At 44.2% G+C, this 13,876-nt stretch overlaps 2 protein-coding genes across 8 annotated transcripts in view; both read right to left on the bottom strand.

Moving 5' to 3' along the window:
* Positions 1-13,876, bottom strand: part of LOC115160588 (LIM domain only protein 7) — a 123,025-nt gene that overhangs the window by 57,082 nt on the left and 52,067 nt on the right. For 6 of the 7 annotated variants that reach the window (XM_029710750.1, XM_029710755.1, XM_029710757.1 and 3 more), the window contains one exon: positions 6,889-7,144. In XM_029710750.1, the coding sequence (XP_029566610.1) occupies positions 6,889-7,106 (218 nt within the window). In that variant the 5' untranslated portion in view covers positions 7,107-7,144. Of the gene's footprint in view, positions 1-6,888; positions 7,145-8,599; positions 8,833-13,876 lie in introns of all 7 variants that reach the window. The other variant, XM_029710751.1, reaches the window with a different exon arrangement.
* Positions 1,590-3,960, bottom strand: LOC115160589 (LIM domain only protein 7-like). The gene has a single exon (XM_029710759.1). The coding sequence runs from the start codon at positions 3,426-3,428 to the stop codon at positions 2,649-2,651; it is 780 nt and encodes a 259-aa protein (XP_029566619.1). The 5' UTR covers positions 3,429-3,960; the 3' UTR covers positions 1,590-2,648.

Below are 13,876 nucleotides of genomic sequence, written 5' to 3'. Positions count from 1 at the left end.
ACAATGGTTCATTGCAATGCATAGTCAAGTGCCACTTCACTTCAGCTTCGTTCTCCTGGGGTTTCACTGTCCTTTTTATTGAAGGTGGGCATGTATCACAGTTAGAGTAACACCTTCCTTTCATCTCTTCGAGACCACAGCTAAGGTGATGTCACTGGAAACTCTACAGGAGTTTTCCATGTGTGAGAGAAATACATCCAGATGCCTCAGACCCATGTTTGAATGGCCTGTTTTGTGAGTGTGTCACACAGAGAAATAGAAAGAGTGTGATTGTGAGTTTGTGAGAGGGAAAGTGTGTGTGCGCTTCATATGTACACACACCTCCATATGTATTTGGACAGCGAAGCTACATTTTTTTATTTAGTCCCTCATTTGAAGAAATCACAAGTATTTGCACTTATAGTGTATTAAAGCAGTCAAAAGTGTATTGTTTGGTCCCATATTCCTTGCACGCAATGACTACATCAAGCTTGTGACTCTTGTTTTGGTTGTGTTTTGGATTAAGTAATGCCTAATAGGAATTGCGTGCAAGGAATACTTAAAATAATTTAAATTAATACACTAAGTGTACTTAGTCCAAATGCTTAGGACTTCTTCACATGGGGGGGGGGGGGAACTAGCTACATGCTACATGCTTTCATTTGTAATTGGTATGAAAATACCCTCAAATAAAAGACGTACGCTCTATGATTATCATCTACCTCTGCTGTGCAGACCTGGGTTGAAATACTATTAGAAATGTCTCAAATACTTTGAGAGTTTACTTCAGCCTGACTGCCATTGTCTGGAGTGCCATGTGGGTGGGGTTTGCACTTTTGAGAATTCTCTATTGAATCCATTTCGCCAGGCAAGCTCAATTGACCACAGCTAAAGTATTATAAATTATTTCAAAGAGTATTGAGAACCCAGGTCTGGTTTGGTGCAGTGTATCCTTTGATCCTTCGATGTCGGCTCTTCCTATCATTGTGAAGCAGAATTCACCAAGCGTTGGATTGTTCACCCACTAATAGGGAACGTGAACTGGGTTTAGACCGTCGTGAGATGGGAATGGTGAAATACATCTAACTAGATCTAACAAAGACACAGCATTCTGTAGTGTGACAGTGTGGAAAATTATTTATTTAAGTAGGGGGTTCATCTCGAAAACCCAGAACTAAAATCTTGCATAATTGCATAAGATTCTTGATTAGGTTCAGGAGGGAGATAATATACTGTATTTTATGAGAAAAGATACTAACAAGACTAGGGAAGTCTCCACCCACCTAAACGGAAACTCTCAGCCAAAGCATGGGCCAAATGTTCCTTGTTAGTCGTCTCATCCCCGTCTGTTCGACAGATGTTACAATACCATCTTATGTTACGTGCGTCTGTCCATGAGAGTGAGTGTGGGGTCAATAGCTTGAGTTATATATAGATCTTACTCATGTTCAAATTCCTTTTCATACCACTGTGCTCATACTGCTCCCCCAAGTCAGTGTGAAGTTCCCTGATGTTGAGACACTGTTTTATTCCAAGGCAAATAGAGGTGCTAGGGTGACGTCATACTTCGCCGTTCGTGAACAACCTAGTAATTGATTCCATGACAACAGTTTTCAGTCTGTTTTTGTCTATTTTTATTAAGCATGGGACAAAGTATTTTTAAATTCACAGGCAAAGGCAATCCATGAGCAGAAAAACAAAAACAAAAAAACAAACAAATGTAAAACAGAATAGGGTCTTGTTGTGTTAATTCTGATGGACGTATACATTTTTGGTCAATGCATTGACAACAGTGCTCATGTGGTGGTGTCTAGAATTAGCACACAAAAAAAGGTTAGCAGCAGTTATACAAGTTTTACAGAAAGGTCATTTACTTAGGGTGTTGCGTTTTAGATCTTCAGAATTGTATAGCTTGTATGGTTTCAGAAAATACCACAACCTGCGTAAAAAAGGTAATTTGTTTGACCTAATCAATCAAACCACTTTCTCAAAAGCTGAGGTAACATAACCGTGGGTTATTTTTCTACATTTCCACCACTGGGTTTATGTGCTAAAAATACATTTACGGTAAAATTGTCTTTTATCAATTTGTTGCAGTTAGTGTGAAAGGCACATGTTTGTTTTTGGTAGAGACGTGCTTAATATAGTTAATTGAAATTTCCTTCTATGAGGTCCTTCTATAAGCACCACTCCGTATCAATGCATATCCACATGCGATTTAGGGCACTTCAATAACAGACAGAAAAGGGTTCTTAGAAGTAAACAGCACCGGTGTGTGTGTGGGGGCGGGGGGTGTGGGCGTTAAAGAAGAAAACAACAGCACACAACCCGGAGATTTGGGTCTCTGTCTCAAATGGCACCCTATTCCCTATATAGTGCACTACTTTTGACTAGAGCCTTATACGGTAGACCTATGTGGCTCCAGGTCAGTCAAAGTAGTACAGCGCCCCTGGAGCAAATTAGAGTTAAGTACTTTGCTCAGGGGCACATCGACCGATTATTCACCTTGTATTTGAACCAGCAACGGTTACTGGCCCACCGCTCTAACCGCTAAGCTACCTGCGGCCCATAGCAGTGCACTATATAGGGTTTGGGGTGCCAAATGAGATTTGCCCTGAGAGCAACAGGCACTGTAGCGGGATTGTTGTTTTCGGCAGCCATTTTAATTCCTAACTGTTCAGAAAGGCTAACCTCTCGATCATCATCCTCTTCTTGTACCTCAGCCGACTCGCCTCCCTAATCGCCACCATCTTCTGCAGGTCACCCTCGCTACAGGAAGTGGGCAACGACGGACCCATCTGATTGGCCGACATACCTAGATATGACCGCTGACCTTGGACACGCACTGCCCCCACCCCCACCCCGAGCACCACCCCAAACTTCCTCAGCAACATGTCGTCCATTTTAGGGTGCCCATCAAGATCTCCTCTTTCCTCATGGTTCGCCCCGCCCTCAGCTTCAACCTCCTGGGTCAAAGGTGAGGGGGCGCAGAGCAGCCGCGCCTGGAGCTTGGCAGGCAGCGCCCAGGGCTCAGGGATGATCATTGGGTTGTAGCTGTCGGCCGCACCCAACAGTGGTCTCTGCCGCCGACCATCTTGGGGCTGGTTGACCTTCCGAAAAATGAAGTCGTCCCGCTCGATGTCGGGGATGACGGTCTTGTCATCCTTGCCCGGCGTCTGCGGCTGGGTGACGATGTTGAGCTGGGGGTTCGAGGCGTAGAGGTGGCCGGACAAGTGGTTTACGCACACCTGGGTTTTCAGCACAGCCAGCTCCGAGTTGGAGTGGAAGGCCTGGGTGCGTCGGGCGAACATGTCGTCATTCTCCAGGTCAGGGAAGATGCTCGCCAGGGACTCATTCAACGGTTCTGGAGGATCCAGGGGGTTGTCACGCCCCAGAAGGGGATGCTTCTCGCATTTGACCAGCCGGGGGCCTGAGGTAGGGTCGATCATAGGAAATACCACTGGGTAGCGCTCAAAGTATGGGATGTTGGTGGCTTGCTTTTTGGGGGGCTGGTAGAGGGCAGTGTGTTGTGGCTGAGTGTTGTAAGGACTGGGGGGGGGGGTGGAAGAGAGGAGAAGGAGAGAGAGGACAGAGGGTTGATGAGTTGCATGCAAGTATAATAGGAGGAAAGCAGAAAGAGCTAGGAAAAGGAGGTTTAAAAAATGGAAGGCTGTTTGATTCAAAACAGGGCTGCATCAAACTGAGGACCTTGTATTCTGAAGCAGCTTATTCAAATCGTAAGTGCTTGGCAAACACAGTACAGTATCTTAACATATGTACTGATGCAAATTAGACTAAACAGCAAGACAGCAAAGCGATTATACCTCAGTATAACTGGTATAACTCTCAAAACTGCTCTTCAAGGCATGTTAGGGCACAGTTATTAGCTTAGCTTTTTAGCACAGTATCGCTGTTAGTACATGAGGGAGGGCAGCCAATCAGAACTCCTGCCCTTGTAAGGCAATGCGCTAGACCAGTGCTCCTGTGATTTCACAGTCAATCGAGCAGCTGTATCGACCTTTGACCTGCAGCCGGGTGGCTGGTGTGGGTGGAGCCTTCAGGTGCATGGGGGTGAGAGGAGGGGGAGGGGCCGGAAGGGGCTGAGGAGAGCCAGTGACTGACATCACAGTCAGAGTCGTCAGAGGATGAGCCGCCAGACTTCTTTCGGCTATGGCCCCAGAGAGAGGAGTGGGTGCAGCAAAGAGAGAGAGACAGAACGAGAGAGAGGGGGGAGAGGGAGAGTGAGAAGGATGATGAGGGAAAGTGAGGGAAAATAGAGTGGGGAAAGGGAGTGTAAGGCAAAGTGAGAAGAAAAGAGAGAAACGGAGAAGCAGAAGTCAGACAGGTGGAATCAATACAGTGAAGGGGTGACAGCGTAGCCTAGTGGTTAGAGCGTTGGACAAGTAACCGAAAGGTTGCAAGATTAAATCCCTGAGCTGACAAGGTACAAATCTGTCGTTCTGCCCCTGAACAAGGCAGTTAACCCACTGTTCCTAGGCCGTCATTGAAAATAAGAATTTGTTCTTAATTAACTGACTAGCCTAGTTAAATAAAAAAAAGTAGTGTAAAAGTAGAGTAAAATAGTTCCCTACAGCAGTGTGGACACAACTTATCAATCAAATGAAAGCTTTATGAATGATGTTAGAATCACACGCATTAAACAGACTATAGGGAATCACTGGAAAATGTTGTGATAGAAAGAGATAGAAACAGGAAACTGTGATAGAAAGATAATGAAAATAGTTGGTGATAGAGTGATAAAGTACTGTTAGCAATAAGAATGGGATGTGCCATTAGAAATAGTGAATGTAAGAAAGAGTAAAGAAATTATGTGTGTTGTTTGTAAATGTTGGCATTGTATGTACTAATGTTTTATATAGTATTTGAAATGTACAGTATGAACATGTGAATGGAACGCAAGTGCTTTAAATGATGACGTTAAATCTGTGTTATGGGGTATGATGCTGTAAGTGTTTGTGCGTGTGCAGTCTTTAACATTGACCCTCTTTGCATCGTCCCCCCTCCCCCTGTCAGTATGTCCACAGACCTGAAGCCCTGAATCTTCTTGTACCAGGGTCTCCTCTGGGACCCCAGTTTGATCTTCTGCACGTGGGTGTCCTCCTCAGGCGTCCAGAACTTGGGCAGAAACCTGTCATATGACACGTCGACAGTTGACTTGGGCGACACACCCACTTTGCGAGCGTACAGGTCATCCTGAACGGGGTCAGCATACCCAACATCATCTTCCTCGTCTTCAGAATCATCGTACATCTGTCGGAGGAGGCTGTCAGTGGGGAGAGGATGGTGGTGGTCCACCCTCACTGAGCCCATCTGAGGCTGGGGGGAGCACATCGGCGTCATTGGCCCACTGCTGCTACTCGAGAGAGAGAAAGGGAGACCAGCCAATCATATGAGTGGAAAGGGTTTATCAGGAAGTGCACACAAGCAATCAAAAGGCAGAGCAAGGAGCGTATGGTGTTGGAACATCCTTGGGTAAATGGCACACAATCTCCAATGAGAGCACACAAGGATAGAGTTACAGGACAAGGCAGAACCAAAACGAAAAACATCAAATCAATGAAATCAAGTAAATTAAATTAAATAGAGTCAATGTGAAATTGGATATTTTGGATGGCAAGTCACTCACTCAGCCACTGCAAATCCAACTGCAAGAGGAACGAGCAAATACAACTAAAGTAAACAATCAAACAAAACAATCAAACACACAAACAAAAAAAAACGTATTCAATCAATCAGTTAGAAGAGCCGCCAAGTTAAGACCAAGGTAGCCTGCTACACTCATGGTTCTAGAAAACCATGCAAACTGAAGCGCTCTCTCGTTCTCTCATTCTTTCTTTCTCCCACACTCGTTCATTCTGCAGGCATAACAGAAGAAGCTCTCTCTCTTTCTCTCTCGCTCTGGTCAGATCCCACGGCATCAGGCTTTCTGACCTGAGGCAGGTCACCGTCTGCCGCGGTGGGGCGTTCGTGTTTGTGGTCATTGTGACCGTTGGCCAGGTCCCTCCTTTCGCCACTGAAACCACTCCTCCCCCTCCTCCTAATCCCACGGCATTCCCGGCCTCCACAGGGCTGATTGGTAGTGCGAAGTTGGTAGGCAGGGCATGGGAGGGACTGTGGAAGCGCCGGCTGGCCAGGTCGTCCAGAACGAGGTCGGGGTCCGGCCGCTCGCGGTCAGAATCATCGTCACTGCCACTCTCGTACTCGTACGCCCACTGCAGTTGGGCGGCGTCCAGGGAATTCTGGGATATGCATCTGTTGTTGGAGGATTCGGACCTGGTCTCACAGAGGTCAGTGTTCCGAGGTTAGGCGCAACATATGATGGTACAGTGCACACACACAACCATATCCATGGGACAATTATACACAACCATGGGAGAACCAACCAGAAGACAGACAGAAAGACAGTGGAGATGATAGGAGAGGAGTGTGGAAAGACAGGGCAAGGATCAGGGTATGGCATACAGTAGATTTAAACCACATAGAGTCAGATCCATGTCTTATACAGTATTCACCAGTGCAAAGCAATAGTTTTATTTGGTGTGAAAGAAAACAAGCTGGCTTATAGAGCTAGCTTACTGTAGCTTGTGTTGCAATGGAGTTTCATAACAATCAAAGAAACTGGGTGGCAAGGCTTGGCTCGATACCATTACCATTTAACAGAAGGATACCAATTCACCTGAATTATACTGAATTAAAATGGAATTGAGCCCCACCCTTCTAGATGATTTAACCATTGACAGACCAGTGAACAGGCCGGAATGAACCTTTTACACTTCTATTGGTCCTTCGTATATCCAAAAGGATTTGCTAGAGCAGCACCTGTGGATAAAGACTCGAGGCAGCTGATTTCTGGTGTATTAGCTACAGGTGTGTGTATGACTCTGCTACCTGGTGAAGGTGCCATCCTCCTCAGTGTACATGGGGCTGGCCCAGCTTTGGCGGCTATCCTCGTGGCGCTCGGCCCGCTTCTTGCGGAGCGGTGCTGGCACGTAGGCCGCCGGCTTGTCCTTGGTGGGCAGGAACTGGTTGAACTGTGTGGTCGTTTTGGGTGCGATGACCAACGAGCGGCGGTAGTGCAGCGAATCCTTGTTACTGTCTGCCGCCATCCTGAAGACTGAGTCCACCTCCGTGTCACTCCCACAACCTAAGGGGTTGAGGAGATATAGAGAAGGAAGAGGTGAGAAATTGAAGAGGAAGGGGAAGGGAAGGACAGGGGAAATTGAAAGGGGAGGGAAGGCCCACGTCCATAGAGACACATACCAGCTCTACTGGTAGTTCTGCTACACCTGCACCTGTCGACGACACAAGTTGTTCTGCTTCCACGACCACACCCAATGCTAGCATCAGTAATTCTACATTTGTTGTTAGCCAAGCTAGCATGGGCACTGACAGTTGTAATTCTGATAGAGCCGAAAAGCTACTGCCCCCTTACCCGGGAAAGCACCGAACAACAGACAGCGTCGTTGGACCATCGAAGAGGCTAAAAAATGATGAGAATTACATTGATTTGGGGTTCACTTATATTGGAACTAGTGCCTTTCCTCAGCCACAGCCAATTTGAAAAATGAGCCACAGGAGTTTTTGGAGCAAGAATTACTCGCTCAAAAATGACTTTCGAGTAGTAAGACATGTTTAAAAGCAACAGATACCATTAATAAGAAGGGCCTAGAATCGTCTTATATGGTGAGCAACCGAGTGGCTAGGACAAGTAAGCCCCATACTATTGTGGAGGACTTAATTCTTCCTGCTTCCGCGGATATGGCTGGGACAATGCTGGGGGAAAAGGCCAAAAAAACTATTCAGACAATGCCTTCATCAAACAACACTGTTTTACGACACATCAGTGACATGGCAGGAGATGTTTTGAAACAATTACTGCTTCGCATTCAAGCCAGTGAATTCTATGCATTACAGCTGGATGAGTCAACAGACATGGCAGGCTTGGCACAGCTCCTGGTTTATATTCGTTACATTTATGGGGGGGCAATAAAGGAAGACATCCTCTTCTGCAAACCGCTGGAAAGTCTCTCTCTGTAATTACTGACCTGCTCTCCTGGGCCTTAAACACCACCAACCAAAACAAAACCTATTCGACTTAATTGAAATCACTATTATTAAATAGAAGTAGAAAAAAAGCTGTTTGTGTAATATATTTTTCTCCTTACAGTGAGTTTGATAAGTTTCGAAGAGAAAATATAGTTATATTTATCAACCACTAGAGGGTTAGTAGTTTGCTCTCTTCAACTGATGCTACATGTTTTTGTATCCCAAAACATTATTTGTTTTACAGTGAGACCAATTTTATTGTCGGGTGCGAGACATTTAACCGATAAAATAGTCCACACACTGTAAAATATGTCAACAAAGATCTGGTATCGGTAAAATTAACATGCTCAGTGTGAATTTCACAGATAATCTCAGATAGTCCTCAGGAAACAATACCATCTGCTCTTCAAATACCATCACGCTAACACAATCACTACTCCTCAAGATCTCAGACTAAGATATAGAGATATACTACTAAGAGCCAAAAACAAAGCATAACAAAGTACAACCAAAACACACTCAAGTACACACTCAGGTGTGTGCATGTCCATACCCTCACTGCTGCCTTTGAGAGTTTTAGAGGATTTGCTGTGTGGTCTAGAACCCAGGGAGTCCAAGCTATCCAAAGAGTCCCCTTCTGTGTCCTCCTCCTCCTCCTTCTTCTCCACTCAGTATAGGGAATAGATCGTCTTTCTCACTGTACCAGCTGTCTCCAAAACTACTGTCTCTTTCTCTAAAGCTGCTGCCGCTGCTACTGGCTTTCTGGCCAGACGATACCTTGAGTGCCTGCAATACACACACACACACACACACACACACACACACACACACAGACACAGACACAGACACAGACACAGACACACACAGACACACACACACACACACACACACACACACACACACACACACACACACACACACACACACACACACACACACATTTGCTTCCGGACAAGCTAAACACCTTCTTCACCCGCTTTGAGGATAACACACTGTCACTGATGCAGCCTGCTACCAAGGACTGTGGGCTCTCCTTCTTCGTGGCCGATGTGAGTAAGACATTTAAGTGTGTTAAAAACCTCTACAGGATCGGTGGGTTTCCGGGCGGGATGGTTCAGCTAACGTAGGCTAATGTGATTAGCATGAGGTTGCAGCTTCTATCCACAAGCTTTGTTTGGATAAATTTTAGACACACCTACAATGGCAGATGGAAGGGAGGGTGGTGCGGCAGTTGCCGCTTCTCCCACAGATGCTGTTATTTTATCTAAAACATCAGGTGTAAGCTGACCCCAGCTAAGTAACTCATGCAAAGATTTAACCTGTTTGGGATAGGGGGCAGTATTTTCACGGCCGGATAAAAAGCATACCCAATTTAATCTGGTTACTACTCCTGCCCAGAAACTAGAATATGCATTTGATTTGGATAGAAAACACTCTACAGTTTCTGTTTGAATGGTGTCTGTGAGTATAACAGAACTCATATGGCAGGCCAAAACCTGAGAAGATTCCATACAGGAAGTGCCCTGTCTGACAATTTATTGTCCTTCTGTAGCTTCTCTATCGAAAATACAGCATCTGTGCTGTAACGTGACATTTTCTTAGGCTTCCATTGGCTCTCAGAAGGTGCCAGAAAGTGTAATGAGAGGTCTGCAGTCTCTGGGCTAAGTACAGCAGCTCTGTTTGTTACTGGCCTGCCTGGGGACAGTGACACTGGAGATGCGCATCCACGAGACTACTCCATTTTGTTCTTTCAGTCTTTGAATGAATACAACGCTGCCCGGTTGGAATATTATCGCTATTTTACGAGAAAAGTAGCATAAAAATTGATTTTAAACAGCGTTTGACATGCTTCGAAGTACGGTAATGGAATATTTTGAATTTTTTGTCACGAAATGCACTCGCGCGTCAAACTTCGGATAGTGACCTCAACGGACGAACAAAACAGAGCTATTTGAATATAAATATGGATTATTTGGAACCAAAACAACATTTGTTGTTGAAGTAGAAGTCCTGGGAGTGCATTCTGACGAAGAACAGCAAATGTAATCCAATTTTTCTTATAGTAATTCTGAGTTTAGTGAGCACCAAACTTGGTGGGTGTCAAATTAGCTAGCCTGTGATGGCCGAGCTATCTACTCAGAATATTGCAAAATGTGCTTTCGCCGAAAAGCTATTTTAAAATCTGACACCGCAATTGCATAAAGGAGTTCTGTATCTATAATTCTTAAAATAATTGTTATGTTTTTTGTGAACATTTATCGTGAGTCATTTAGTAAATTCACCGGAAGTTTGCGGTGGGTATGCTAGTTCTGAACATCACATGCTAATGTAAAAAGCTGTTTTTTGATATAAATATGAACTTGATTGAAGAAAACATGCATGTATTGTATAACATAATGTCCTAGGAGTGTCATCTGATGAAGATCATCAAAGGTTAGTGCTGCATTTAGCTGTGGTTTTGGTTTTTGTGACATATATGCTTGCTTTGAAAATGGCTGTGTGATTATTTTTGACAGGGTATTCTCCTGACATAATCTAATGTTTTGCTTTCGCTGTAAAGCGCTTTTGAAATCGGACAATGTGGTTAGATTAACGAGAGTCTTGTCTTTAAAATCGTGTAAAATAGTTGATTGTTTGAGAAAACTGAATTGTGGTATTTTAGTTGGTTTTGTATTTTGCGCCGTGCGATGCCATTGGCTGTTGGCTAGGGGTTCCGCAGGCGGAACGGAACGTCTGTCCTTAAAGCGCAATGATGTGTTTTATCTCCAGTACATTGCCATGATTGTCAGTTATGTAGCTGCTCTACTGATAATCTCAGTGCGTCCTTGCTGGGATGACACAATCAATCTACTGCCGGAGAATATCAACACCAAACACATTGGTTCACCGTTCCACGGGAGCGGAGAGTACACAGCATACCATAATGTTCTGAATAATGGTCAAGTCTACCTCGCTCCCTATTCCACTGACCCGCTTAGGCGTAACAAACACAAGTCCAACATTTATCGGAAACTGTTAAACTACCTGTTCACTACCCTCCTGCTCTCCGGGGATGTGCAACTCAATCCTGGGCTTAACATCACCGAGCCAGCGATACTCACTGAGGTGGAAAGCAATGGATGGCCTCGTCCACTGATCGTCGCCGCTGCGGAATTAGGTGAGTGCTATGGTCCCATGGTTTCTCTCGAGTCACCCGGCCCCAAGATGGAATTTGACTCTTCAAACATAGCCAAGTCGCTATATGCAATCCCTGACTTTGCTTCTGGTATGCAAGCTGTTTTAATTAGTTACCTGCATTCAGTGCAAGCGGGAGGGATAGTTAATTGCACTACCAATCTGCCCATAATCAAAACGAAACAAAACGGCCGTCAGAAAACACAGAAAATTTTACTTTTTCCAAAATGTGATCAAATTCAACATCTTCTCACAGACTCCAACCTTGACTTCCTTTGCCTTTCAGAGACATGGCTCCATAAAAACTCTCCATATGTTGCTTTGATTGTGCCTGGCTACAATGTTTTCAGGAGAGACAGGATTGAAGGAAGGAGGGGATCTGATGATTTACATTAAAGAACATATTCGATGTAAACAAATTGAGTGGTCATGTGATAATGAAGTAGAATGTATTGGCCTGAACGTTACACTGTCTCCCCAAATGTCTTTTACCCTTATTGGAATGTATAGACCACCTTCCACCAAAAGTGTGTTTTTTGATCAGTTTAATAACATTTACATTTACATTACATTTTAGTCATTTAGCAGACGCTCTTATCCAGAGCAACTTACAGTAGTGAATGCATACATTTCATACAATTTCATACATTTTTTTTTTTTTTTCTGTGCTGCCCCCCCGTGGGAATCGAACCCACAACCCTGGTGTTGCAAACACCATGCTCTACCAACTGAGCTACAGGGAAGGCTATAACATGCTTAGGGAATGTGATTTTGGGAAAGAGGTCATCTTAATGGGAGATTTTACTATTAATTATGAAGACAAGTCTGGTAGGAAAACCCTCAAATGGATCACTAATACCTTTGACCTTACACAGCTAGTTAAAGGGCCAACCAGGGTGACTTGTTGCTCTAAAACACAGATTGAATTGGTGTTCAGTAATAAACCAGAGAGAGTGACTAAATCATTCAGTATGGTTACTGGGCTATCTGATTAGAATCTGACACTTATAGCCAGAAAGCTTTCTATGAGCAGGTTTAACCTCTCTACTGTTAAAAAGCCGGATCAACTAAGAATACCTAAGAGTGAATTAAATTATCTTGAAAATGCAATTAAGGGAATTAACTGGAATGATCTCTTGTCCTATACAGATGTGAAAGCTGAGAGTCAGCCCTAAAATCCAAATTAGAGCATGACAGACGTAGGTTTATCATGTTGAGAAATAAGGTGATGAAAGAAATCAGACAGGCCAAGGCAAACTGTTTTATTAACATAATTGGTGAAGCAAAGGGAAATTATAAATTGATCTGGGAGAATCTAAAAAAGTTAACAGGGAAAGACATAGTAACACTGCAAAAAGTGAAATGATGGTGAATAACAATCTAACACAGGATGCAGTCGAAATAGCAATAGCCTCCAATTCCTACTTTATTGAATCTGTCAGGGTACTGACACAGAAGAACCCCTCCACTGGTTTCTTGGGCTCAGTGCTAGTAAATGACACTCAACCTGTCTTCATCATAAGAGAGGTTTCTGAGTCAAAGGTGAACAAGGTGATTAGCTCACTAAAGAACTCTAAAGCCAAAGATGTGTTTGGGCTGGGCTCTACCTTTCTTAAAAACTACAAAGAGTCACTCATTGGCCCCATTAATAAGGTCACCAACACATCTATTGGTCTGGGGCTGTTTCCAAGGGTATGGAAGTCGGCCATAATAACGGCCATCTTTAAATCGGGTGACCCTGCTGAGGTGAGTAACTACAGGCCCATTAGTATACTACCTGTGGTGTCGAAGGTTGTTGAAAAGTGTGTAGCAGAACAACTAATTGCCCACCTCAACAACAGCCCTTCACATTACTCCATGCAGTTTGGCTTCAGAGCGAAACACTTCACAGAAATGTCCAACTGCTTTCTTCTGGAAAATGTGAAGTCCCCAAAGGGTGCGTTGTTGGGCCTGTGTTTCTGGACCTAAGGAAGGCTTTAGATACTGTTAACCATGAGGTTCTCATCACAAAATTGTCCAAGTTCAACTTTTTCCCCGATGCCTTGAGATGGATGAAATCATACCTTGAAGGCAGAACTCAGTGTGTCAGAGTGCGCAATGAGCTGTCGTCCACTCTTAGCTATTATGTGGGCGTGCCCCAAGGGTCAATACTGGGGCCCTCCTGTTCAGCCTGTACATTAATGATCTGCCTTCTGTGTGTACTGGGTCTGAAGTTCAAATGTATGCAGATGATACAGTGATATATGTGCATGCAAAGAGCAAACAACAAGCTGCACAAGAACTCACTACTGTAATGGTCCAGGTTACAAAGTGGCTCTGTGACTCGTGTTTGCATCTCAATGTGAAAAAAACTGTCTGCATGTTCTTCACAAAGAGGGCAACAGATGCTACAGAGCCAGATGTCTATGTGTCAGGGGAGAAGCTCCAGGTGGTATCTAATTTTAAGTACCTTGGCATCATACTTGATTCCAACCTCTCTTTTAAAAAGCAGGTGAAAAAGGTAATTCAAATAACCAAATTCAACCTAGCTAATTTCCGATTTATACGAAAGTGTTTGACTACAGATGTAGCAAAACTGTATTTCAAATCTATGATACTCCCCCACTTAACATACTGCTTGACTAGTTGGGCCCAAGCTTGCTGTACAACATTAAAA

This window comes from Salmo trutta, chromosome 24, assembly GCF_901001165.1.
Source record: "Salmo trutta chromosome 24, fSalTru1.1, whole genome shotgun sequence".
Classification (NCBI taxonomy): domain Eukaryota; kingdom Metazoa; phylum Chordata; class Actinopteri; order Salmoniformes; family Salmonidae; genus Salmo; species Salmo trutta.
The sequence above is the reverse complement of the archived record's forward strand: the minus strand, read 5'-3'. Positions and strand labels throughout refer to the sequence as shown.